At 46.7% G+C, this 24,819-nt stretch overlaps 1 protein-coding gene across 10 annotated transcripts in view; it reads left to right on the top strand.

Annotated features, from left to right (window-relative positions):
* The window catches only part of CELF4 (CUGBP Elav-like family member 4), an 873,367-nt gene that overhangs the window by 834,640 nt on the left and 13,908 nt on the right, over positions 1-24,819 (top strand). For all 10 annotated transcript variants that reach the window (XM_090037629.1, XM_090037624.1, XM_090037626.1 and 7 more), the window contains exon 12: positions 8,332-8,498. In XM_090037629.1, the coding sequence (XP_089893755.1) occupies positions 8,332-8,459 (128 nt within the window). In that variant the 3' untranslated portion in view covers positions 8,460-8,498. The remainder of the gene's footprint in view (positions 1-8,331; positions 8,499-24,819) is intronic.

Here is a 24,819-nt window from a genome sequence, read left to right as displayed (position 1 = left end):
GCAATGGTCCATAACCTCCACCTTGAGACCAGCTGTCACTGGTGTTACCACCACTACACCAACCCTTGCCACAGGTGGCCTTGTGCTTTCTCAAGACGGAGAGATAGACAGATCCCCTGAGCAATTTTGAAGCCATCATTTAGCATCAGGCCAAAAGCATCTTTAGGGGCCCCACAAGGGACCTACATACTCTCTTCCTAGACTTGCAGGCTTGCATTTGGCTGGTTTAAAAGGCATGTGGTTCATCTGAACCCACCTTGTCTTGTAGTCCATGTCCATCTGTGCGTTATTAGGTATCACTCCAACAATAGTTGTACCATGTACAATTTTTGCCAGCAAAAACGTTATATTTCTTCCAGATAATACAGATATTGAATAGCACTAAGCTTCAACAGAAGCCTGGAGGATTAATTATAAATATGTGCACTAGAGGATGAAACCTCATTTACAATTTGTTTTTTGTTTTGGTTTTTGTGGTCTACCAGTTAACCCAGTTTTAATCCATTTAACATGGATTGCATTGACTCTGCATAGTGCTATACTTTTTTTCAGAATGACATGTGGGACTAACTCAAATATCGTATTATGTGGATACAATTCCCTTTCTTAATCGAACTTATGATCTCATGAAAAAAGTAAACAAGTCTGTTTGATGCAACCTATTTTCCATACAATTTGAATGCATATTTTAAATCTCTGTTGATTGGATTCCATTTTGCTATCTCCCATTCTGTGAATTTGCCTAGTTTCATTGTCTGTCTAACTGACCTCCAGTTTCCTAAGTCATCTTGCTTACTGCTTTTTAAATATTAGCACATTTGCTTTTTTATTGTTCTCTGAAACTACTCCAGTGCTCCAAGACTTGCTAAAATCAACTTGAATGGTTCAAAGCCCTCCTTGATCAAATTTTTAATACTCTTCAGTGTTAATTATCCAGTCCTACATATTTGAAATTGTTTAAGAGCTGTTGTTTAACATCCTCGTTTAACATCCTCCCTAATTACTGATGGAATAAAAAGCATTTCATTATCACTGTCACATAGGAATATGTTGCAGGACAGATAGCTGGAGAGAGAGATTCCACCAAGAGATGACAAAGCATCAGTGTAAAGTTAAATATTCCCCAAAAAAGTCATCCAAGGGATATTAGACACCGGAAAATACCTGACATGATATGTCCTTGATCTTCAGACATACTCCATTACTGAGGACTCCAGAAGCAATAAATCACATTACAATACAATACTTTCCAATGCACACATTATAGAGCTGCTTACACACAGCGTGTACCCTAAAGTACTTTATAGCACCAAAGAAAAAAAATGCAAGAGAGAAGCTAATACATCGTGTGAAGAATATGGCAAGGTAAAGACCTTGCAAAGCAATTAAAAATAACATCCATTCATTGCTAAGACGAGCAAACAAGGGAAGGGAAGCATTAATAGACATGGGCACAGGGAGTTAAGGTCAGGAATGAAAGGGGCAGAGGACCTGATGAGGGGGAGAGGACCAGGAGGTCTACTCCTCATGGCAGGAGCTGCAGCAGAGAAGGCAGGGACATAGGTTGAGTGGCACTGTGGAGAAAATACTTTCCTCCTATTTTCCCATCCTCTGGTGATGTAGCAATGAAAGTAAGACAGTTGTGAGACGGGCCTAGCAGAACAATACATTTTACCATGGAGCGACATGTTTTCACTCCTGGCAAATTGTCCCTGCAGTAGCGTGTTTGGATGGAGGGGGCGAGGACCTCCCAGGGGATCCCCTCTAATGGGTCCGTGGGCAAGCAAGGAAGGAGAAGCAAAAGGCTTTGCCGCTGGGGGTAATCTCCGTAAGCTCATGGATCTCCTGAAATCCAGTAGCCTTAAGGAGATGCAGCAGAAGGTCACTGATGGAAAGACAGGTTGGTCATTCAATGCTACTCTATTTTAATTCCCTGTCCTTCTGCAGGCAGCTTGGGTTTGGGGAAAGACAGAGGTCCAGATCACAAAGATATCAGGCACCACATTTTTTGCTTTATGTTTCCCTTTGCTGGGACAGCTGAGATAACATGTTGTGCTTCTAGTAGGTGCCTTACAGAGGGTCACAAAGCAAAGCTTTGTGGGGGTGATTAACCCCAAAATGATCCGTTTTGAGAGAGCCACAGGCATCTCCATCCTGACACTGTCATCTCTGCAGATTGGACAGACACTTGGCCGGGATGCTGTAGTCAGATTTGATCCTGCCTTGAGTAGGGAGCTAGAAGAGAAGAGCTTGTGAAGTCCCTTCCAGCCCAACTTTCCTGTCATCCTATGATCTTCTATCCTTTACGTTCAAATACGCCTCACACTCAGGAATATTTAAATCTGAGGTTTGGGTCTGCCTTGAATAGCATCTGCCCAACCCCTCCGTCTTTGCGCTGTACCCTATGACAGTGTTTGCAGAACGGTGGCCCACAGGCTGCTGCTGCTCTATAAGGCCATGTTAAATTGCCTTCCCATGCATCTTCACAGTATTTCCAATGAAACCTGGGATGATAAACGTGCATGGTGCCCAACAAGAAATCTTGAGAGGTAGCAGTATTCCAGCAATGCAAAAAATCCTCAGGAATCACTGATATCTGTGTTGGTGTCAGTCTTTCTCACGGGCGTTGCCCTGTCTTGTTCTGAGTGGGAAGAAACTTGATTAAGTGCTAAAAATAAGCCGTGGTTTTTTTCTGACCTAGTAGAAGAGGTAAGGTCTAAGAGTAGGAGAGGTAGCCAAGAGGTTGTTTTGCGTGTTGATCATGATGCTTGAAGCTATATGTCCTCAAACCACACATTCGCCTCCACTAAGTGGCAGAGAACCAGAGACAATGGGCATCTATACACATGTTGCAGGCATGTACAAAGGTGCTTTAACTTTAGTGCTTTAAAATGTCTCTTCAGGGCTCCCTTGCTTAAAAGCATAGAGAAGTCAGGCTGAAAAGGACCTCCAGAGGTCATCCCATCCAACCCTTGGCTGAGACAGTGGATCATCCCCATCCAAACCACCCTATATACAAACCACAATCTAAACTCTTTTTAAAACTACCATCAACCCTACCACAACATCTAACACCCTAACCATTGGCGACACGTAAGGGGTGCATGTGGGTGCACATGCACCCCCTGAGATTGGCTGTTGCCAGCCATGGAGGAGGACTACCGAGAGAAGCGCCGGCCAGTGCCCCCTACCCCTGAGATTGGCGTTGGCCGGTGAGTGGGGGCATCAAGAGAAGCATCAATGGCACTCCTGGTTTTGCCACCAGCATTTCTGATTTTTGCTGCTGGCACTTCTGGGGCCGGCGATCGACTTCTGGGGGACCCCCAACGTGATCGGTGGTCAGCCGCGGGTGCCCCCCAAACTCAGGAGGCACCACTCGCCCATGACCCTAACCTGCCATAGGTAAAGCAGGGGAACCACAGCAGCCAATGTCCTGTTTCTATAAAAAGTTGTTAATATATGCCCAAGAGATCCCAAAAAGAGGGCCATGCCCCCTGCTACAGAGGAAGGCAAAAGACCCTGCATGCCTTACCATTCACACCCAATCTCATATGACCCCAGCTCAGTGTGAGCTGGATAACTTGTGCTCATGCAAAGCCCTGCATCTGTCCAGAGGGCTTGCAAAGTACCTTTCCAGAATACCTCAAAAGTAGATACGTGACCTAATCCTCTACCCGACCCAATGGCATCACGATGTTTGGGGAACACCAAGGCATCACGGCTTCCTGCGCATCTGAGCAGTGGGCAGGGGAAGAAATGGGGGGTGAGAACGGCCCCGCTGCCCTGAGGATTGCTGCCCCCTCTATGTGTCACGCTCAAGGAGAAAGGAGCAGGTCAGGAGAAGCCATGGATTCTGCAGCTGACACATTTTTGAAAATGCAGTGCAGAGCAAAGGAGATTAGATGCCCTGAGCTGCAATCCTAGCAAATTTCCCGATCCTTTACTACCTTGATAAATCATTTATTCGAGCAGCCTTTTTACATAATCCCTGAAAAAAAAACATAAAATAGATTTATCACAAAATCCTGTCCTCCTACCAACCATCTTCAGACTGCTACATATATTTTTCTGATTATTAATTAACTGATGCACAGAAACAGCGGCAAGCTTTTTAACCTCTCCCTCACTCTCCCTTTGTCCTTCAAAAGTGGAGATCACAATGCAGGGGGGGTGTTCAGAAAAGAGCTGGCTCTCCGAGCGGTTGCTGTGCTAACATTGTGCTGGATACCCAACAGCAGCAGATCCAGAAATGGAAGAAGCTCCAAAAAAAATTCCACATATATTTGCTGTGCCAAAGTCTACTCTTAGCTCAACTGGTTTAAAAATGGTGGGAGAACGAATGAAAGAGCTGGAGTTGCCCCGGATTTGCAGTGATGTATCGCTGAGCAAAGCATCGCTCGTTGGCAGCCACCTATTTGCAAAGTCTCCCTGGAACAAAAGTTGCATATGGTAGCAGTTATCTAGTCTTCTAGCAGGTGTCTGACCTGAAGAGAGGAAGGGTCATCACTGCTTATTATCTATCTATCTATCTATCAGTCTATCCACCTATCTATCTGTCTCTCCATCTATCATGGCCTGTCGCTCTGACATCTCAGTGTTCAGGTTCAACCAGAGCCTCCCTGCTATTTGGAGTCCATCCAAGTCTTTTCAGCACAGTGAAAAAAACATCCCCACATAAATGATATGGTGTGGAGAGAGAGAGCTGAGTAGGCCACTGTTTCCCAGGTGCATCCAGCCCCCTCAAAGCCCAAATTTTCAGGCCAGAGAGACTGGCTTCCAGTCCCCAGGGGATCTCCAAAAGGACAATGAAGAGTTATTGCAACTAGGCACCCCCTGTTGCTGGCTGGAAGTGGGGGGGGGGGGGGGGAGGTTTAATGAGGACCACTGGTCCTCCAGTCAAAAATGGAACCAGTTAACGAACGCGTCTGAAAGAAGGTTGCTTTCGAGATTCAAAAACTAAACCCAGTTTGGAAAAAAGCCACTGCTACAGGGCAGTCAGATAGATCTGTCTGTTGTGTCCACCTCGCAGGCCTCACTTCCTCCTTCGTGTCCCGGTGGCATTGCACTGAATGAATAGGTGATCTTAAAAATCTGCCTTAAAGGTATGGCTGGGTAGCAAGGATTGGGAGTGTGCAAGCTGCTCCACGCTGGGGCAATTGTCAGCACTATCACGCCATGTGAAAGTACAGTCCTGATCAACCAAAATCTCCAATGCAGATAACAGGGCAGAGAGTGTGGTGGGTGGGTGTCCAGTGTTTCTTGTGGTTATCTATAGTCCTATTCACTACACAAACTAATCACCATCTCCAGGCGTGGCCAGCCTAGGCATCCACTAATGAATGCTCCTTGACCACGTGATATAAATCTTACATATGGAAGCAGGTGGATAGCACCAGATCTTACCCCACCCTGCTCAAGTCCTTGAAAATGCATTAGTGCTTCTGCTTCTGCAGCACTCTCTCTCTTCGTGGTAGTACTAAGTCACAAAAAAGCAGTGACAAGGAGGAGGACTCTCCCACCTTCGGTGTTAGCAGTTCTGCAGGGACTCAAACAGGATGGAGCGGGATTGCGCTGACATACCCATTTTCACTTAAACGTCGAAGGCTGCAAACAGATGTTGCATTTATCTCAGGATAAACCATTTTGTCCCCTGACAAAATGCAAGCTTACATACATCCAATGCCTGTTGTCTCAGGGGAAATAGTAAAAAAAAAAAGATTCCCAGATAAGAAGTAGTGACAGTTTATCCTGGGATATTGCAAAGTATGTCTGTACAGTTATCCCAGGATTACATCATTCAATCAATGACAGAAAATCATTTAAAAAAGTTAAAAACCAATGACAGACATCATTGAATCAATGACACTCACTAAACCCTGATTAGAAAGGTGATGTGTATACACACCAATCCCAGGATATTTTTATTCTGGGACAAACATAGGCACAACTTACCCAGGACAAATGCAATGTCTGTTTATAGCCAAATAGCTGGTATAGGATCTGGCTCGGGGTCATTTGTCAGGAAAGAGTGGGAAGGTAGATTTCTAAATGTCGAGATCCATCTTCCTGGTCAAGAACAAAGCCTCTAGAAACAGTAGCTGGCAGCTACTCACCTCCGAATGACGCGTTCGTGTTATGTCTGAAAGAAGAGCATTAATGGTCTATTGGTGACTTGGACCAACAGCAACTTTTAGTAAGAGCTAAATGCAATGGTGCTGCACGGCCGGGCAGGGGATGTCAACATGGGATCTCATGAAACACGCAGTGGATATCACGGCCGATCCTGCTCCTCGGGAGTCAATGGGAGCTATGTTGATCCCTTGAAAGAGAACCGGATCAGAGCCCCCAACCCACAGCATATGGGCACAGCACTTACTGACTGATGGCTCAGACCAAGCCAGGTCAGGACTCTTGTTAGCCAATGACTTCCAACCTTTGATGGACTCTTTCATGGGTGCCACCCGCCGTGACGCTCCAAATTTCTGTTGAGACAACAAGGGTCTCGACAAGAAGTGCAAGCAAATGATTTGCCCCAAATCTTCACACTACTGTGCAGTTAGAGTAATTCCACTAAGAGAGGGCCGTGGATGCTTCTGCATCAGGAAAGGGAGGTGGAAGAGAGAAGGCAGATCTCACCTCCGCGGGACCCTCAGCATCATTAGCGCCCTGACCTCTCGTAGGCATTCATGAACAGCCAAAGGCAGGGAGCAGATGCATGTGGATGCATGCATGCATTTTGTTCTCAAAGACAAGCAGTCCTGCAGCTCGTGAGACTTGCTGAGAGGTAGGGATTAGACCAGAGAGGCGATGCTGAGGAATACCAGGTAGCAGTATTGGGCTGTAGACCACGCTCTTGCCAAGGGCAGGCATTCAGCTACTGGCAAGTGCTCAATGCTGTCCTTTGAGAGGAATGACGCTAGGTCCGCATCTCATCCTGGTCAGCAGCTGACACTGGGTTGCAGAGTCCTGTAGGAGGATGAGAATGGGTGGCTCTGTGAGATGCACAGGCCAGCTCCAGCCTAGTGGTACCAAACATGTGGGTGCTTGGGGAGGACGCTCATGGCTAAAGCAGAGGGAGGGCTTCTTGTCCACTGCATGATCTACCTGCCTCACATCTACCCAGGCCCTCGTGATCACTGGCTTGGCCACTTCCCTGTCCAGACCCCACTGGCCACCAGTGAAACAGATGGACGGTGAGGGCGGCGCAGCCTGCCGTGATCAAGCACTGGTCTCTATTGAGCTAAAGGAGGAATCCCATGAGCTGCAGTAGCCAGTTGCATCGGGGTTTGTGTTTGCTTTTTCTAATGGCCCCCGGGGACCTGGTTGCTGTGCCAGATGCTCCCTGCTTTCTCCAACAAAACCAAAATAGTCAGCCCCAAGGACGCAAGGACAGCAAGCTGCTCCAGGGCCACAGAGCCTTGTCACGGCAGCTGCATCGCCACGCAGGATGCAGGCCTTGCCTATACAACTTGAGCATGTACAAAGAGCCATCCCAGCCGGATGGGATTTATTCTGCCTCCGCTTTTCCGATCCCCTGGAGATGACTGTGATGAAGGAGAGCATTTAGTTTCAGTAGTCACGAGTCCAGTCAGTCCACTGTGGGGTAGTCCATATAGCTGTGTACAAAAAAATAGTCCTGTGCAAAGCAGTCCTAGCTACCCATGCAGCCGGCATGGAGAAAATGGTATTGATCTTCCTCACGGGTAGGGTTGACCTAAGAGATTAAACAGCCCCTGCAGGGAACAGTTATGCCAGTTCATAGAGCTGTTGCTTTAGCTCAAAGGGAGAGGATCGAGCTATGAGTGCTGACGGTCTAGGATTCAGATTGGGATGGAAAAGTGGTTGAATACACCTGGGATTAACTTTACCGTGATAAGCAAGTAGTTCTCTCCTTCCTGCACAGAGGGGAGGGGTCTGCAGAAAGGAAAAGGGGGAAACATTGGGACTGGTAGCGGCAGATTGCCTTCAGCCCGGGTAGAGAGAGATGTGTAGGAGAAGGGCCGTGCAGCCGTGCATCACAGGTGACAACACACAGCACCACGATGTCCCCAGAGCCGCGTGCATGAGTGCTGGGGCTCCAGCACCCCGGGCCCCCTTGCTGCGTAGCGTGCGGGTCTGGAGCTGCGTACAGGCCAGCCACTGTTTCCTGGGACGCTGTGATCTGTAACAACCCCCCCATTGGCAACCATCCTCCCCTCGCTCTCCCCCCCACCTACCTCCCCGCTCCTTTCCTCCCCTCCTTCCCCATGTTCATTCTAAGTGGTCTTGCATGTTGCGGCTTGGCCCCAAATTAGCTCATTAAATGCCGCGCCTTGCCTCCTGTTTTGACAGGTTTTGTGAGTTTTGACAATCCTGCCAGTGCCCAGGCTGCCATCCAGGCTATGAACGGCTTCCAGATTGGCATGAAGAGGCTGAAGGTGCAGCTGAAGAGGCCGAAGGATGCTAACCGCCCCTACTGAAGAGTTGTAGGAACCGCTGGATACAAAGGACTAGCACAGGTAACCGCATGGGGCGGGGGACGTCACCTGTTGTCTTAGAGCATTTCTTGTGCCGTGGACCCTAGAGATTAGCTCTGCGATTCTCCGGCTTTGAGCGTTTCCACGAGGCCTCTGGCTAGAGCCACACCACACCCATGCACACACAAAACGAGACTATTTGTGTGTGCACCTCATTAGCAAGAGAGACAGAAAGATGCTTAATGAGGGCGGGGGGGATTTCCCCCACCCCGGCGGCCTCACACGTCCATAATGAATCGACCTGGCCACTGACGGGGGATAGCAGCTGTTTCGGTTACCTGCTCAGCTAAAGGAAGGATTTGTGTGGCTGAAGAAAACCTGCAATTAAGACCTGGGACAAGGCTGCAGTTTAATTGCAGGGAGCTGGCCTGCCCTGGCGTGTATCTCCATAGCTCTGTGTTGCAACGTTACGAAGCGTTTTTCATTCTTCATGCAGTATAGTCTGTATCCAATTTCATCTCAGCATAATAAATACCTGTAAATACATCTCCTTGACAGCTAAATAACCCCTAATTTCTTCCTTCCTAAACCCAAGAAATTAATAAAAGGATTCCTGCTCAGGTCCTTACTCAGCTTTTGTTAACTCCTTACTCAGACAAAACTCCCTCAGAAGCCAACAGCTCCGTGCTGGAGGGAGGACTTAGCAAAAACTGAATGAGGGTCGCAGGATTCACCCCCTGAATATTAAAATTGTTGCAGTGGGAAGGAGCTTGCTCGGCTTGTAGAGGGAGCTTCTGAGCACATATAGCAATAATCAAAAATCACCAAAGTAGACAAGTGAGTCCCTGGAAGTCCAGCCTTTTGCCAACAACAAAATGGAGTCTATAAATTGGATACCATCCCTTGCCTAAGTGATTCGGGAGACTAGTTTCCATCTTTGAAAGTCATTTAGGCCCCTTCCTATGAAGATTTGTAGGTGTCTAACTCCCTCAGGTTTTCCTATGGGAAGTAGGCGCCTACATACTTATGTGAGCACATCTGGGTCCTAGGTACCAATGGGACTTAACCTCTATGTGAATTTTCAACATGAGACTAAGGCTATTAAGCCACTCTGAGGCTTTTCAAACTCTGAACCTTTTTGCTTAAGAGCAACCTCTTGACTTTCTTTTCAAATACAGAGTAACAGCAGCAATAATACCACTCAGCCCGTTAGCTACCAACAGGGCCTTGGCATGGGACACATTTACATCAGTGTAAACTGCCTTGACACCGGTATAAAAAAAAGAGCAGACACATTATGCAAATCCCTATCCCAGTATAAATTATTAGATTCAGGGAAAAAACCACATTAGTCTAGTGGTTATACCTTTCTGTTATGCTAGGTTATATAACTAGGTTTTATATATATATGTGTATATATATGTAAGTATGTATATGTGTATATATATATATATAAAAAGTATACCTGTTAACCAGTTATACTGCTTATACCTAGTTATACCTTCCTGTTTGGGCAAGCATTTTGCAACCCAAACTAAGCCGAAGTATTGCTTACTGGGTCTCTGCTTTGTTTTGTTTTATTTTATTTTTATGCTTTATTTATTCTAGTGTCTTTTTTAAGTGGTCGTGTTTCCCTTGCTTTAAGGCGCCCTGAGCCATGGCTGGGAAGGGTGGAATAAATAAAGAAATCATGCCAGTATAGATGTCGTGCATCAAACAGCTATCCCAGACTAGCCACTGACTCAAGGCATACGTTTCCCTGCTATCTAGTGGCAAGGTGCAGTGACGGCACCTAGGCCAGGCAGCTACCCTGGGATAACTGGTTGTCTGTCTGTTCTGGAAACCAGTGCGATGTGCATCTGTATAGAAAACGGACCCAATTTACACTGAAGTTAATATGTTTTGTGCCAGCCCTGATATAGAGCCACATGAAGACGGGTGGAGCGAAGGCAGACTGCTGCAAGAGGAGAGCACTAGTATTTCCACTAGCTTTTGTGTGTGTAATGTGGTGGCACTGAACCATCATAGTTGATAGCTCATTTCCTGGCATCGGTGGCCACAGGCATCCCTTTTTGGAAAGCTTGTGGCCTTGGTGTGTGATTTGGCAAGGTGCGTTGTGGCAGCCCATGGTAAGGCAAGCGAACTCTTCTCAACCCATTCAGCAGAACTTGCTGCTGACCCTCTGTAAGTCCATTCACCGCCTTCCCTGCTGGCACCAAAATGGTTTGCATTTTCACTGTTATTGGCTGGTTTCTCCATTAGATACTTCCTAGAAAAAAAAAATATGGTTGGATTTTGTATTATGGAAATGAGGAAGCCACTTAAAAACTCATATGGGAAATGTTAGAATAAGACCCATCTAGAGAGGCCCCTGAAACCAGAAAGCATAGTTTTAGATTCCCAAATTGTCCTTATGTTTGTGAGTTTGGAGAGCTAAGATCTTTAAGTCAGGCCATTATAAAAATGAGAGGGCAACAAGCAAGTTAAAGTTTTAACTTTTAGCTTTTAAAATCTAACTTTTCCCCCCACGCTGCACGGTTTCTCTGATCCTGGTTTCTCCATCTTTAATTGAATATATAATATCCTTGAAAATACTCTATTCTAGTCTTCAGAGAAGATCTCTGTTCCCTTGAGAATCAAGGAATGGAACTGAATTATCCCTTAAGGAAACTGCATTGGAGACCAGACGTGAAGAGAATTAAGCAAGCCCCTCTCCATAAATGCATTAGGTTCATGTATTATTTTTACATTTCTTTGGATCTCTCAGGTGCTAATGGCTCGAGATCCAGCCTCTGTAACCTAAGATCTCCTTTGTATATTATTATACAAAGCTGAGCATCAAACTATTTCCCCACCCTTTTTAAAATAGCTCTTTTCTTTTCCTTGCTTACAACAAGGCCTCCTGGAGGCTTGAAACCAAAATGTGTTTCCATCTCCAAATGCTTTTTTGCTTCATCACGCTGGCTTGTTCTTGCAGGTTTTTGCTCAGGAGGGCTGGGGGAAGGGAAGTGCATGCATGCTAATTTGTTCACGGAGGGCATATAACTCGGTGGAGGAGATTTTCAATAGCTCCTAATGGATTTATGAACACAAGTTCCACTGTGTTTTGAAAATCTCTCCCTGAGCGTTGGGCTCCGCACATTGGCTTCTTACTACAGGATAGCTCTGCGCACTGAAAGGGTGCACGCTTGTTTGTTACTAGTGCGACACTCTTGTCTGCTGTTATAGATGGGTCGTGAGCCCTGGGGGGGGGCCACAAGCTGCTTTTGGTTACCGTAAGGTCGCCCTTAAGTATGAAGTCAGCTCTGGTGATTTGCTAGGGCAGATCCTGATGGCAGAGCTGCACGTGCTGGCTCGTTGCAAGAGGACTGCGGACGGAGAGGGCTAGCAGGAGCAACATTTCTGCATGGGCACCTCGAATGGATGAGTCCCTGGACCTCCACGCAGCTCGGGGGTTCACTTGGCTGTTCTCAAGTTTTCTGCTGAAGTTGGTCTAGCTGCTTGCACCCTATTACTGAACCTGACTGTAGAGTCCAGCCAAATGCAGTCCCGATCCCAGTCGGACGGTGCCTAACTAAGCACTCGTTATTTCCTCTGGTCTCAGCTTTTGGTGTAAATGTCAGACAGGCTGAGGACTGGCCTCCCTTTTAGCCAGAGAAATTTCACCTGGAAACATGTGCTTGAATCTTGTCGCCTCACCAATGAAGAGCAAGCGTGTACATCAGCGAGACACCCCGTTGCCTGCCTGATATGCAGGGCTGGATTATGTCCTGAACTCTGTCCACCTTCAGAGGCCCCATCTGAAAGAAATTATCCACAAAATCCATGAAAATGGATTTTCATGACATTTTAAGATTAATTATTGTTATTCTTGCACAAATTTCTGAACACAATATGAATCATAACCATGGAGCCATATATAGGTATATTTTTGTCCTATTAGAATGAAAATGTCCAGGTTTTTTTTACTTATTTAGAGGCTCCTCATATTGTGAGGCCCTAAGCTGTAGCTTAAGTAGCTTAAGCCTAAATCCAGCACTATACAGGTGGAAGACATGCCGTCCTTTCGAGAGGATGGCCATTTCACAGGGCACTGGAGGGGGATATTTGGAAGGGATTGTGAAGGTAATCGCTCAGCAGCTTAGAAAGGAAAGAACATTCCCCCTCCAGAAGACAACATAGAAAAAGGTAATGTTTGGATGCAGGGCTTTGGTGCAAGTCCATCTCTGCTGCAGTGAGGATAAGAGATATTGTCCATCCGGCAGGTCCATTGGAGGGCAGTCGGTAGATAGCACTGATGTAACAACACGTTTCCAAAAGGTATTCAGTACTGCCATGTGCATGGAAGCTATGAAAGCATGCCAGTGATAGTAGGTAGGTAGGTTGGTGCCAGATAGCTTGAAGGTAACACAGGCACTGAACTAACAAACCATCATAGAATAGCCTTGCTTATAATCTGCATAACACTTAGTGTCCCTCGTTCACAAAGGGCACGTCTACCCATTCATGAATGTGCCTTAGTTACTGCACATTTAGTTTAGTACTTGCCTAATGAGTACTAAGCACTAGCTAAACTAAACTAAGTACTAACTTCAGTTACTGAAGTTACTGCGCAATAGTGCCAGCACACCGTTATTTTGTGACGTTTACTGTGCATTAGCCTAATACCACTGTGCAATAGCATATTAGCACAATTTTTGACTGCCACGCCACTGCACAGCGGTATTAGGCTAATGCGCAGTAAATGTCTCATGTAGATGTGCCCGAAGAGGCTTTGTCTCGGGCCTAGCCTGAAGCACACAAATAGTCCCATTGACTCCTGTGCAGTTACTCATGGGCTTGAAGTTAGGCCTGTGCTCAAGGATCTTTCTGAATTTGAGGCTTTTCCAAGAAAAAAACCTTCCTTTACCAAATCAGGAAACTGCCTGCAGAAGCCTGAGCTGCATCCAGGCTGACAGACTACATCAGAGATGGCTCTTTTCCTGCCACCGAGAAAGAAAAAAAAATCTCCCCTGAATTAATTTTCTTTCCACATGCAGTTTTTATCAAATCTCCCATTTAAGGCAAAAAAAATCAGTTAATCACTTTAGGCTACCATGACCTGAAATCCTTGGTTTTCCTTGCAAGTGCTCTAAAAGTTTGCTGTCAAACATTCAAAAGATCGTGGTGAAAAGCAGTAGGAAAGCTCGCAAGCTGCAGGGAGCAATACCCTGAAGGATTCTGATGGCCAAACCTTTCCCAAAAGGCTGCCTTCTGTTCTCGCTTCTCTTTCTAATTACGGAGGTTGTGGCAAAAATAAAGAAATAAATAAGCGAGGGAGGGGAGTAGAAGGGGGACGGGGGGAGGCGTGCGAAAGAACAAGAAGAGGATCATTTGAGGCAACTCTGCCCAAATCAATATATTCTATTACAAATCCCCCCTCAGGAACATGAGTCAAGGATTCAGCCGCACTTAATGTGTCTTTCGGATAGTAAATGCATGCAATAATGAAAAATATAAGTTCTGATATCTGCAACTCACTTGAGTGGCCCTTCTTTGGGGCTCCAGTGTCCTGTACATTATGGCAGGTGCAGCTTGCAGTGCCCAGGGGACACGTGTATGAGTAAGGATGTCATCCTTTCCATAGTCGCTGCCGACGTTTTGTGAACAGGGCGAGCAACACAAGCTACACGTTATCCTCCCAGCAGGGGTGGGAGGTGGGATTGGTGGGCGATGCAGTTACAAGCACTCTGAAATGTGTATGCACTCCCGTTTCTTATTACCGGTACTCTCTCCTATCCTTCTAATATCCATATGAGAAGTAGCAACAATAGTATAATACCATCTAAATTCCCTAGCCTAAGAGTTGTAAACTTTTGGAGTTGTTTTAATGAGTCCTGCAATATTTGATGCGGGTTCTTTTTCCCTTGAAGCCCCAGCTCCCCGTGTCCCAGGGTTATATGAGAATCTCAGTTTTCTTTTTTTTTTTCAAAAAAGGACACTGCAAATTGTCAGTCCAAAAGCTAGAGAAGACTCCCAACCAGAAGGCAAAGAGGAAAAGCCTCCAAATGCAGTGTTTCTTTAAAAGAAATGGAATAGTGGTATGATTTTTAAGTCAGTCCCGTTATTCTCGAACACCACAATATGAGATGAAGGCCCCGTTGTGCTGGGCATGGTACAAAGTATAGTGAAAACAGGCCTCCCCCTAGGCAGCCCATACAGAAAAAGGGATTCCTCTTACCCCCGTCGTCCCACAAGATAGATGGGCCGTTGCACAGTGTATGATCCGGATCTGCCATGCGTCACTCATTGGGAAAGAGATGGCCTCATTAGGGATCAATTCACTGGGCGTTTGTAAGGTTGCAACAAAAGGTTGCTGCTGCATGTGCCTGTTGGTGAGATATTGCATACCTCATGCAAAAGCTTTGCTTAAGACTCTCATCCCGACGAAGCCAGTGTGATGGCTCAGTCTGACTGGGATTGCTATTAGCCAGCTTCCTACATCACAATTTGTATAACTTCAGTGCCCAATAATGCCCTTTCTGAGGTCATAGTTGCTTCACAGGCCTTATGCTGAGCCTTTGCATAGGGGTGAATCTGACCCTAACACAGCAGTGTAGTAACTCAGAGGAAGCCAGCAGTGCACAATAATAAAAAGCCTTAGGAAGAACAATGAAGCACCTGCCCATTGCCATAGAAAGGCTTCATGATGTTGGCAGTGAGGCATTAGCAAAGTGTTGTAGCTTCCTCTGATGAGAACATTATTAATGCCCAATGAGGAGCGCATCATCCAGGAGTTATGAAACCAGAGAAAGGGACATGTCAAATAGAAAGCAAGAAAAAAAATGTCTGAGTACTGTGACCTTCATCTGTGGAGTTTTCTCCCAAGAGAGGTGATGGCCAACCACTGACGAGTCAGGGCCATACCAGCAATGGTGAAAAAACAGGGAAAATACACATGGTTTGGAGTTCAGTCCGAAGAAGACACTCAGCCCAGGGTTGCGGACTTGTGCTGACATGCGTTTTGATGTAGAAACCCTAAGATGGTTATTGTTATTGAGGAAAAGCGGGTGATTTTCCTGCAGTTTTGGTAATAGAAATGGAAAACCTGAAAACGTTTTGGTTTCCAAACAAAAACGGTCAGTTTTCAGGCGTCTCTTTGTTGCAAAACCAGTATTTTTGGAGGCAACTGGACGTAATCTGTAGTAATGCTGGCTTAGTAAAAAAATCCTCAATTTTCTATCCAGAAGTAACTTTTGGCAAATATTTGACTAGCCCCACTTGTGATTTCAGGTAGCTTCGATATCAAATCAAGCAAAAATGCACTTTTGACTCAGTATTGATTTGACTGGTCTGCTTTACAATGTCGCAGGCAATGAGGCCTCCACCTCATTGCAGGGAGACACTCTTCTCAATCCTGGTGCTGGTGTATCTTGATATTCAAACGAAGTCTGCAGTCTCTAGTCAGTAGTAACTAGTCATTATATAGTAACATTGAATCAATATGTAGTCTCTAGCTACATCCTCTAGCACATTTCTTGTACTTATACCTCCCGTAATCATGCTAACCAATTCCTGTTGCTCCTGTAGACACTATTATCGTATCTCTCCCTTAATCATCACTTAGAAAATTTGTATTGTTGTGACTACCGCAATATGGCTACTCCAAGACTACACCTTAATGCAATTGAAGGGAATGAGGCGGACATGGGTGCAACTTGATTTGGGAAGGTCTCGCCATGTATATTGGACAAAACCGCGGATCAACCGGCATGTTTCCAGGAAGCCTTTTCTTCCCTAATTCCACTGATGCCTGTGATTAAGCCTTCCTTGTCGTGCGGTTGCAACCCAGATTTTGCAGCATGGAGTTGGTGCATGAGAAATGGGACATGAAAGTGACTGGGAAGAACTAGAAACAAGACAGAAACTAATTCCCTCTTTTATAATTGCCTAAGATGTTAGCATAACTGATAAAGAAACTTGTTGTGTTGACCTTTCGTTTTTAACCTGGCTGTCCTTTTCAATTACTAATCACCTTATTATGGTAAAATACTCATTTCTGTTTGGCAAACTGGAGTTTCAATACTAATGAATGCAAAATTCCATTTGATAATCATTATAGTTATACTGAGATTGGCACACAATATAATGCACTGATGGAAAACGACAATAATTAATTACCGCATTTGCTCAAAAATTAGACTCAGTAATTACCGCGCCAAGGCTAAATTCCATTCAGCAATATTTGGAACTTGTTCCTCCACAAAGCAGGGCAGCTATTCAGGAGTATTGCTGTGTTTGCACCTAAATGAGTCCGTGTAGGTTGCTAACAGATTCACGTTGGTTGTCATGGGAGTGCTAGAGCAGCACAATGCAATACAATAACATTTTATTTTATTTTAGAGAGAGATTTCCTCATTAAAATCTGTGTCCCCAAATGTTTTCTTGGTAAATAATGCAATTATGGAATAATTAAATAATAGCAGCTTCCCCAGCCTCAACTTTTGGTGTTCCAGTTGGTCCTGATACCCTGAAATAACCATCGTGAAGCTGGCTAGCTCATTTCACGACTGATCTTCCCTTTAGGTCTGGTTGAATTATTCCTATGGTGAAGGGGCTCCAGCCTTATTGCAGATGGGTAGCTTCACAACAGCTGCAAAACCTCAGTTGTGCCCTCTCTGAGGGTGTTAATCACAGCCAAGTGACAACCAAGGAAGCTCAGCCACATTTTTTTGTGGACCCAAAGGATTGGAGACATTACTGGCATAGATGGATCCTACAGCCTCCCAATCTAAGTAGAATGAGCTTCTGTTCCCTCAGTTTAAAAAAAAACACTTCCTTTAAGTAGATGAACTAGAGGTGGGCAAGCTCTTCTGGCACGTAGCGGGAGCAGGACACCAGCCCCTGTCACTGCCCCAGCCACTGCCGCCACCGCTGCCCACGGTACAAAACTTCCTACTGTTGCCTCCGAGCACCCTAATTTGAAGGCAGGAGCAAACTCACACACATTTGTATACACCATCAGGACATGACAAAAACATAGCCGGCCAGTGCATGAGCTATGGAGATAAAAATTAAGGGATAAAGGCATGGGGAAGAGAAAGATGCATCTGAGAGGACGTGGCTGAGCCTTGACATGAGATGCATCTCAAAGATGCATTTGAGATGATGCAGCTGAGATCTGACATGAGATGGAGAATTGGTGTTAGATGGAGATGCAGGCGCTGCAGAGGAGAAGGCTTGTGTACTACCAACACCAAGTCTATATGCAGGAGCGAACGTGATGAGATTCATAAGGAGGGCTAATGCAAATCCAAGGAGAGTTTTAAAAATTAGCAAGGTGGCAGCCCTCTGGAAATGAATGGAGGGCCAGCAGAGCTGTGTTTGGTTGAGAGCGTTGTGGGCTTCTTGTGTAAGAGAAGGTAGCACCCTGCAAATGCTGTAGTCCTGAAGCGATCACAGAACTAGTGGCTCCAAACATCGAGGTCATAGAGGTTGGGGACAGACGCATTTAATCAGATCACGTATAACACCCACCTGCTAACACAGATGTATAATTCCCCATCCCTTCCCTACCTATGGCTGAGAAAAGTATGAATGCAAAGTATGAAAAATGAAAAGTATGAAAAATCAGCAGCTGTGTAATCCAGGCAGGGCGGTTCCTCAGTGGCAGAGCTGCAGATGTAGGAGACACTCAAGAAGGAGCATTTGCAGGCAAGGGCAATATGGGCAGGGGAACGAATGTGACATCTGGGAGCAGGAAGGAGGAGAGGGGAGATGGCGTTCTCCTTACGGACGCTGCCCTTTGTCAAGAGTAGCGTGCTACCCTTGAAGCATTTAGCTAAAGGCAGGGTATCGGTGTCAGATACAAGCTTTGTCATCAGTTGGCAAAACAGTGACGATACGCAGTCAAGGCAGGTTCTGCCCTCCGGCCCTAAACGAGGGCGAGTTAGCAACAGGAGTAAAGCAAGGGACTGGAAACTCCCAGCAGAGTCCAAGTTCAGAGGATTTCAGTTCCACTAGTAACTTAGAGAGCTCCGGTGAGTTTTTCAGCGTGCATCAGCAGGCTGGGGACGGCTGGGTCCTGCTGTGGCTGAAAGGAAGTTCTTCGGCGGCCCCGCAGAACCGTACAATGAAGCAGTATGGGGTGATGGCTTGTGCTTAAACTGGAGGCATAAAGGAAGGACAGCTAACAGACTCCATGAAATTTACTCTGCGGGGAAACGCTGCTGCCGGAGCTGGCAAGAATCTTAATCAAGGGTTGCAGAGTGCTCCATCACCGTGAGCACCTTAAATTGATGTCCTTATGGTTTGGAAGGCATATACAATCGGCTGCCCTAGAACACTGTTTCTCATTCACATGGTTATTTCCAGTGATATATCAAATGCAATAATTGCACGTTTGAATAATTCATGGACACAGCAACTTTGGCCAGATACAAGTGAATCTGAAAACTCTGGTCTCTGAAGTGTAGCGCAGAGCTGAGGGCTTCAGGTGTGGAGCCGGGCTTCTCAGCAGTCCTTCCTCTTCCTGCCCTCTGACTGCAGATGGGGAAAAAGAGTTTTTTGTTTCAAGTAAGTCCATTCTGCCACCGAGCTGGGCTTCACCAGACCCCTTTGGGAGGCTAGACAAGGAACCAGGGACCAGCTCCTCGGGTGGTGTAATTCTGCAGCTCTGTTGAACCCTACAGGGATGAAGTCGAGTGTGGTTACTCTGATTTACACTGACTGAGAGTTTGCCCCGGTTATTTTTGGCTTGACTCAAAACAACATCCTCTGGAGAGCATTTTAGTTGCAGACAAGAGCCTGTTGGGATGTAAGCTCGCCCTTTGGACCTTCTCTGGCCTTCCTTGATATTGGAAAGCCTAGGGAGTGGCCACAACCTCTCTTTGTTGAGATGGCGAGACCATGATGGGTTCCTACAGTTAAGTGACAGACCCTCTCAAGACAGGCAAGTTTCTTTGGGTAAATGTGATATACCTTATTAGACCAACTAAATAGTTAGGGGGGAAAAAAGGGTTGAATTCTCTCCTTGGACAAGCTGTAAGGCTTTTGATTAGACACTCAAGTGGCTGCCTCCAGATGACAGGCTCCCTGTCCACGGCGGGGTATTTGTTTCTCCCGTTGCTCATTAGAGCTCTTCTCTAGGTGGGCCACACCAGAACTAAGTAGCCTCTTCACCAGACCTTGCAAAAGTGTAATGAATGAAAGCTGCCCTGCATTTTGACCCCGTAACGATAAGCAGCAGGCATTTGATTTGATCAAAAAATACAGTCCCGTCACTGGTGAGAGCTTTGGTGTTTCAGGACAGACCCAAAGTTCAGGCAATCCGGTCCAGGACAGTTACTGCAGAGTTTTGCAAAATCCCGTTTTCATTTTTTCTGAGGCTGAAACTCTTCCGAAAGAAAATGGACTCTCGGATCTGCTTGATTTTTAAGGCTGGTTAAAGAGAAAGGGTCAGATTCTGAGTGGATGCATCCCTCTTCAAGCTGTGGGTTGGCAGTTCACTGCAATTTGGCTCCTTTTTTTTTCCTCCCATCTCTGAGGCTGCATTCTCCACTCGACTTCAGCCGTGCATTTCATTACTCTGTGAAGTACGACCCGCAAATGCTTTTCATGCTCTGTGTTCCTCCTCTGTACAGCCTCCTTGCATGTCACACGTGGCTCCTTCATAGCCAAAAGGGTGTCGGGAGAGGAAAGAAGTGGGGGAAAATGCAATGTTTTTGTTCTTTCTCCAAATGTTTGGAGTGATAGTTGTAGGAGTAGCTCCTCGAAACACCAGTAACATTTAAATCAGAGGCCTTGCTTTTTACAATAGTGAGCTTCTGTTCAAACACATGTTGCTATCTAATTAGGAGATTCTTTAATGTAGGGACTGTTGAACCAGACCACACCGATAGCTCATTAGAGGCCAGGACAAGATGCTTTGGAGGCAGATGCGCTGAATCCAGAAGCAGGCTGTTGTGGCGTGACCTGTGCCCTGGGACACGCGCCTGTGAACCCTGTCTTGTCAATGCAGGGGACCGGGCTCGATGGCTTGAGAGACCCCGTCTGATCATGTTCCCTTGTAACCCGAATGACATGGCAAGGGAGGTGAATTGAGTTTTGTTTGGCTTAACGGCTTCGGGGCTGCGTAGCCTTGTGGTTTTGAAAGTCTGGTGGCACCACATTGGTGCGTGGACCCTTTCCTCCCTCAGTATTGCCCAGCTGGTTGCTCTTACTTAGTGGCTCAACTTTGGGCCCTTCTTGACCAACCTCCACTGTCTGCTTAAGGCTAAATTGAGATGAGCCTCTCCACCCATGTGCTTGAGACAGCTGCACCCAAAATCAATTCTTGCAATGGTCCAAAAATGCTGGGCTAGATCCTGAGCTGGTATAAATAGGGCTTTAATGCAGCCGTGCTGATTTATACCAGCTGAAAACCTGGCCTGATGCATGGTGAAACTTTTTTTTTTTCCTTTGTGGCAAAGGACTGATTTATATGCAGGGAGCGAAAGTCATCTCTTGTTTCTGCATTATTAGATTTGGTTGCATCTTTGATCTCTCTCAGCATTTATGTGCTTAATATCCTGTTGTTGATCTGAGAGTGGCTAATGTAACCCTACTGACTTGTTTGCATTCTTCGGAGGTGGGATTTGTATCCGAGACAGACAGGCAGACAGACAGATTGATGAGCTGATCGATCGACGCATCCTGAATCTCATCCCTAGCTCTAAAGCGAGGAACTGTAACGAGCTGGCCCACTGTGTCACCAGTACAATCCTAAACCACAGGCCAGGAGAAGCTCCTTCTTGGAGATTTCAGACGGATTGTGTCCCTGTTTCCTTTGGCTCAAATCACACCGTGAGCCTTTGCAAACAGGTCACTAAGAACAGGTGACGGCTGCAAACCTTATCCCTTTGCCTCAATTCATTTGACAAGGGAAGGGGGGGGGGCTTGGAAAAAGGCCAGCCCCGGTAAGCATAGCTGATCCCCTCTGCAGTGAGCGTGCAGAGAAAGAGAAGGGGAGATATGCATTTTGATTGCTTTGTTGTGCATTGGGGGAAGTGCTATTTGCAGTGACACAGGAGAAGATGAATCTCATGGCTTGTGTGTTGGGTAGGCATGGGAAAGACAGCAGTGATGTGTGTCTCCTGGCCAAGCTGGGGATTTTGCCCTCCATCTAAACAGTCAGAAGCAGAATGAGTTCTGTGCCTCTGGTACTATTATTTTTACCTGGGATAGCAGGGAGGGACATGGAGTGAAGAGCGAGTTAATGACACCCCCGTGTCATCCCAGAGGCGGACGCCGGCGCTGACTCCTAATGAACACAAACTGATTATGGTCATGACCAGAGGCAAGCCGTATCCATTTGTTTGTGCTCCGCAGAGTGGCGGGGATCCATGCTCCATCAGAATAATCCAATTGAACAAAATGATTCATATTAGCAAGCACATCTGTCTGAGGCCGGAGCAGAACCCCGGTGTTAGTTTAATAAATGACGTTCATTAAACTCGGCTGAAAATATAATCTGGAGAGACGGATGGGGTGAGCAGAGCAAAGAATAAGCAAAAGGAGTTGGCAATTATCAGATGTCATTTGTTCTACCGGGTACCGCAGGATTGGGGCTTGTTTGCTGAAATCTTAATTTCATTCTGCCGGGGAGGAATCCATCAGAGAAGCTCATGCCACAGCTCTGACTCTGGTTCCTCAGACCCCGTCAGCAAACGGGGCATTTTTCTTTTCCCTTATTTTCCAATGAAAGGGCTGTCAGAGGCCTCCGCGCTGAGTTAAACAGCTGTAAAGCCTGACAGAGGGCCCAAGGACCAGAGAGCTGGATGAAACAAAAGGCGCCACCTTTCCACCAAAAAGCTGCTTAGCAGAGTGGCTTGTGCTCAAGTGCAAACTGCAGGGTCAGCGCATGGTGATGGAGACTGCAGTCCTCTGTGGTTTTCGTGGGCAAAGAGACCCTCATTTACCATCAGCCACTGGCATCAGTGCAGGAAAGGCCCTGGATCAGGCAGAAGGCTCCCAGTCTGATCCGGGTGCATTTTATTCGCACCGTGCACAAGTGCCAAGTGTGGGAAGCAGTTCACTGGGCCATTGCTGCTGGCCCCCCAGGCACAGGCAGCTCCCACCATGCTCCAATGTTTTTACCAGCCCATTGACACAGACCCTACCCTCCATTGCTCCGGCCCCTTTATCCACAACCCGATTCTGTTTAGAGACCCACCGCACACTTCCTCGAGCCTGATCTCTGGGGTTGGATATGGCAGGTCCTGGGGCAGTTTCTTGACCCTCATTTCTTGCCTATGTAAACCAGGCAGGTTGTGACCCTCTTCTGCATGGCACAGGCTGAAGCTGTCAGAGGGATGGGGGTACTGCAGAGCCCCCCCACCCCTGCTGAAGCACTGGGAGCAGAGGAGCAGGCCACACAATGCCTTCCCATCCAAACACGTCTCACAGCTACTTCCAGCTCAGCGAGTTACTTAATGTTCCCAGCCATAAAATGTTATTTGAAACAGTGAAACCGAAGGGCCGGCTTTTAGCAGCAAGCAGTTCCTGTTCCTCGTGAGGCAGAGCAGGGGTTTGCAAGACCTGCTCCCGGGGATTTATGAGCTGTGCTCAGATATGGCTGAGCCCACTGTTTTTTACTTTGCCCGGCAGGGATTCAGATGGTCTTTGGTGCAGTCCAGAGCGATGTAGGGAAGGCTTCGATATTTATAGACTTGCCAGCCCAGCGCTCTAGTCCCAAACAGTCGGAAAAAATGAAAAGAGTAACGGAGGAGAAGGGAAACCTTGACCTCTTCAGCTCTCAGCGTTGATTAGTTGGTTGGTGTCAGGACCCTTCTCTTGTTCAGGGCAGGCTGGCTGTGAAATGATTTTTTTTTTCCCTCCCCTCCTCTTTAATCTGTCTCCTGCAGTCCCCCAAGGGAAGGAGGAGCTGATACCTGCCTTTCAGTAGCTCAGAGCTAATGAACTAATGAGCTTTGAACACCATCAGGAAAGTGGTTTGTTCTGTGAGGCTATGAACAGGCATCACATTTGTCCCGGGAGGACGCCTTTGGTCCCCAGATCATACAGACATACAGATACAGTGTCCAGCTTCGAGTGTAAACACAGTTGTATTTCTCCTGGGGCAAAGCCTTTTATGCTATGGCTAGACAAGCCCCATTTCCCACACTAAGCACCTATGAAGCATCTGAATGAACAGTTTGCCCCAGGACCATAGCAGCTAATCTGACTTAATTGTCACTCAAGCAGTATGTATAAATAACTGAAGTCCAAGCCCAGGACAGTCCATATATGCTGCATGCTGGATAAAATGCACTAACAATTTTTTTCCCGGGACATCCTGTTGAACCTCTGTAGGTTCCTGCCATTCCCCCCAGGAACAAGCCTGTAGGGCTGTGTGCTGTCATTTGCTGCCTATTGGTGAAGGAGCAGCGTGGAAGAGTGACATGTGTAAATGACTGTGCTGCTCCTGTTTGGATCGAGGTCAAACCATGGGACAAGCAGTCCCGGGTCAAACGAGGCATCTGGTTGCAACCTGACCCTGGTGGGTAACATCACCTGCCACAGCTCAGGTCTAACCTGGCTGGAGACAGGTCACTCTTAATGTCTAGGGAAGCCAAAGGCAGTTTGACTGCAGAAAGGAAGCCTGGCACCAGTGGCTCAGTCACGGGATATCAGTGGTCCCAGTGGCTGCCTAGCCCGACTTCAGATGAAATACAGTGGGATCAGTGCTGAGTTCCCCTGTACATGTGCAATGGGATGTGCTCTTCCAACTTCATGACACCTCCAAAGTTCATGGGAAACTCATGCAACTGCCCCCCCTGAGGAAAATGCAAAAATATGGGTGCTGGGGGATGGCTCAGAGGTTGGGTTGGAATTAGCCTTTTAACTCCAGACAACTGGTCCAGCTCTCTTGCTGGACCAGAGGCCTTCCCTCCTGGCAGCTCCTTGGGACAGGTCCTTGTAAAATGAGGTTCTGGCTCTCAGCACCTCAAAAACAGGCACCTCCAAGGTGAGCCCCAATTCCCTCCTGAGTTGGTAGTACCATTGAAGAGCCCAAAAACTGAGTGTCTAGATCCTTAGCTCCCATCCACACCCAAGAGACAGTCCTTCTGAGGTCTTTCTGAGGTACACAAGGCCTTGCTCTAGCAAGATGTGTTGTAAAGATAAAAATCAGCATTGGCATGAAGATCATTTTTAAGAACCACCCCCTTTCCAACCTGGGGTAAAACTGCAAGAGAAACTCATCAGGTATAAGTCTACATATACATTCAAGCATGCCTAAATTTAATGCGCAGGTTAATGCAGGTTTAGGCAGGTGTCTACACATGCAGGCTTTAAAGCACATTAATGCTGTGTGTGGACTGTGTGAACTAAAGTTAGTCCCAAG

This window comes from Crocodylus siamensis, chromosome 3, assembly GCF_052110815.1.
Source record: "Crocodylus siamensis isolate JL-2025a chromosome 3, ASM5211081v1, whole genome shotgun sequence".
NCBI classification, from domain to species: Eukaryota; Metazoa; Chordata; order Crocodylia; family Crocodylidae; genus Crocodylus; species Crocodylus siamensis.
The sequence above is the reverse complement of the archived record's forward strand: the minus strand, read 5'-3'. Positions and strand labels throughout refer to the sequence as shown.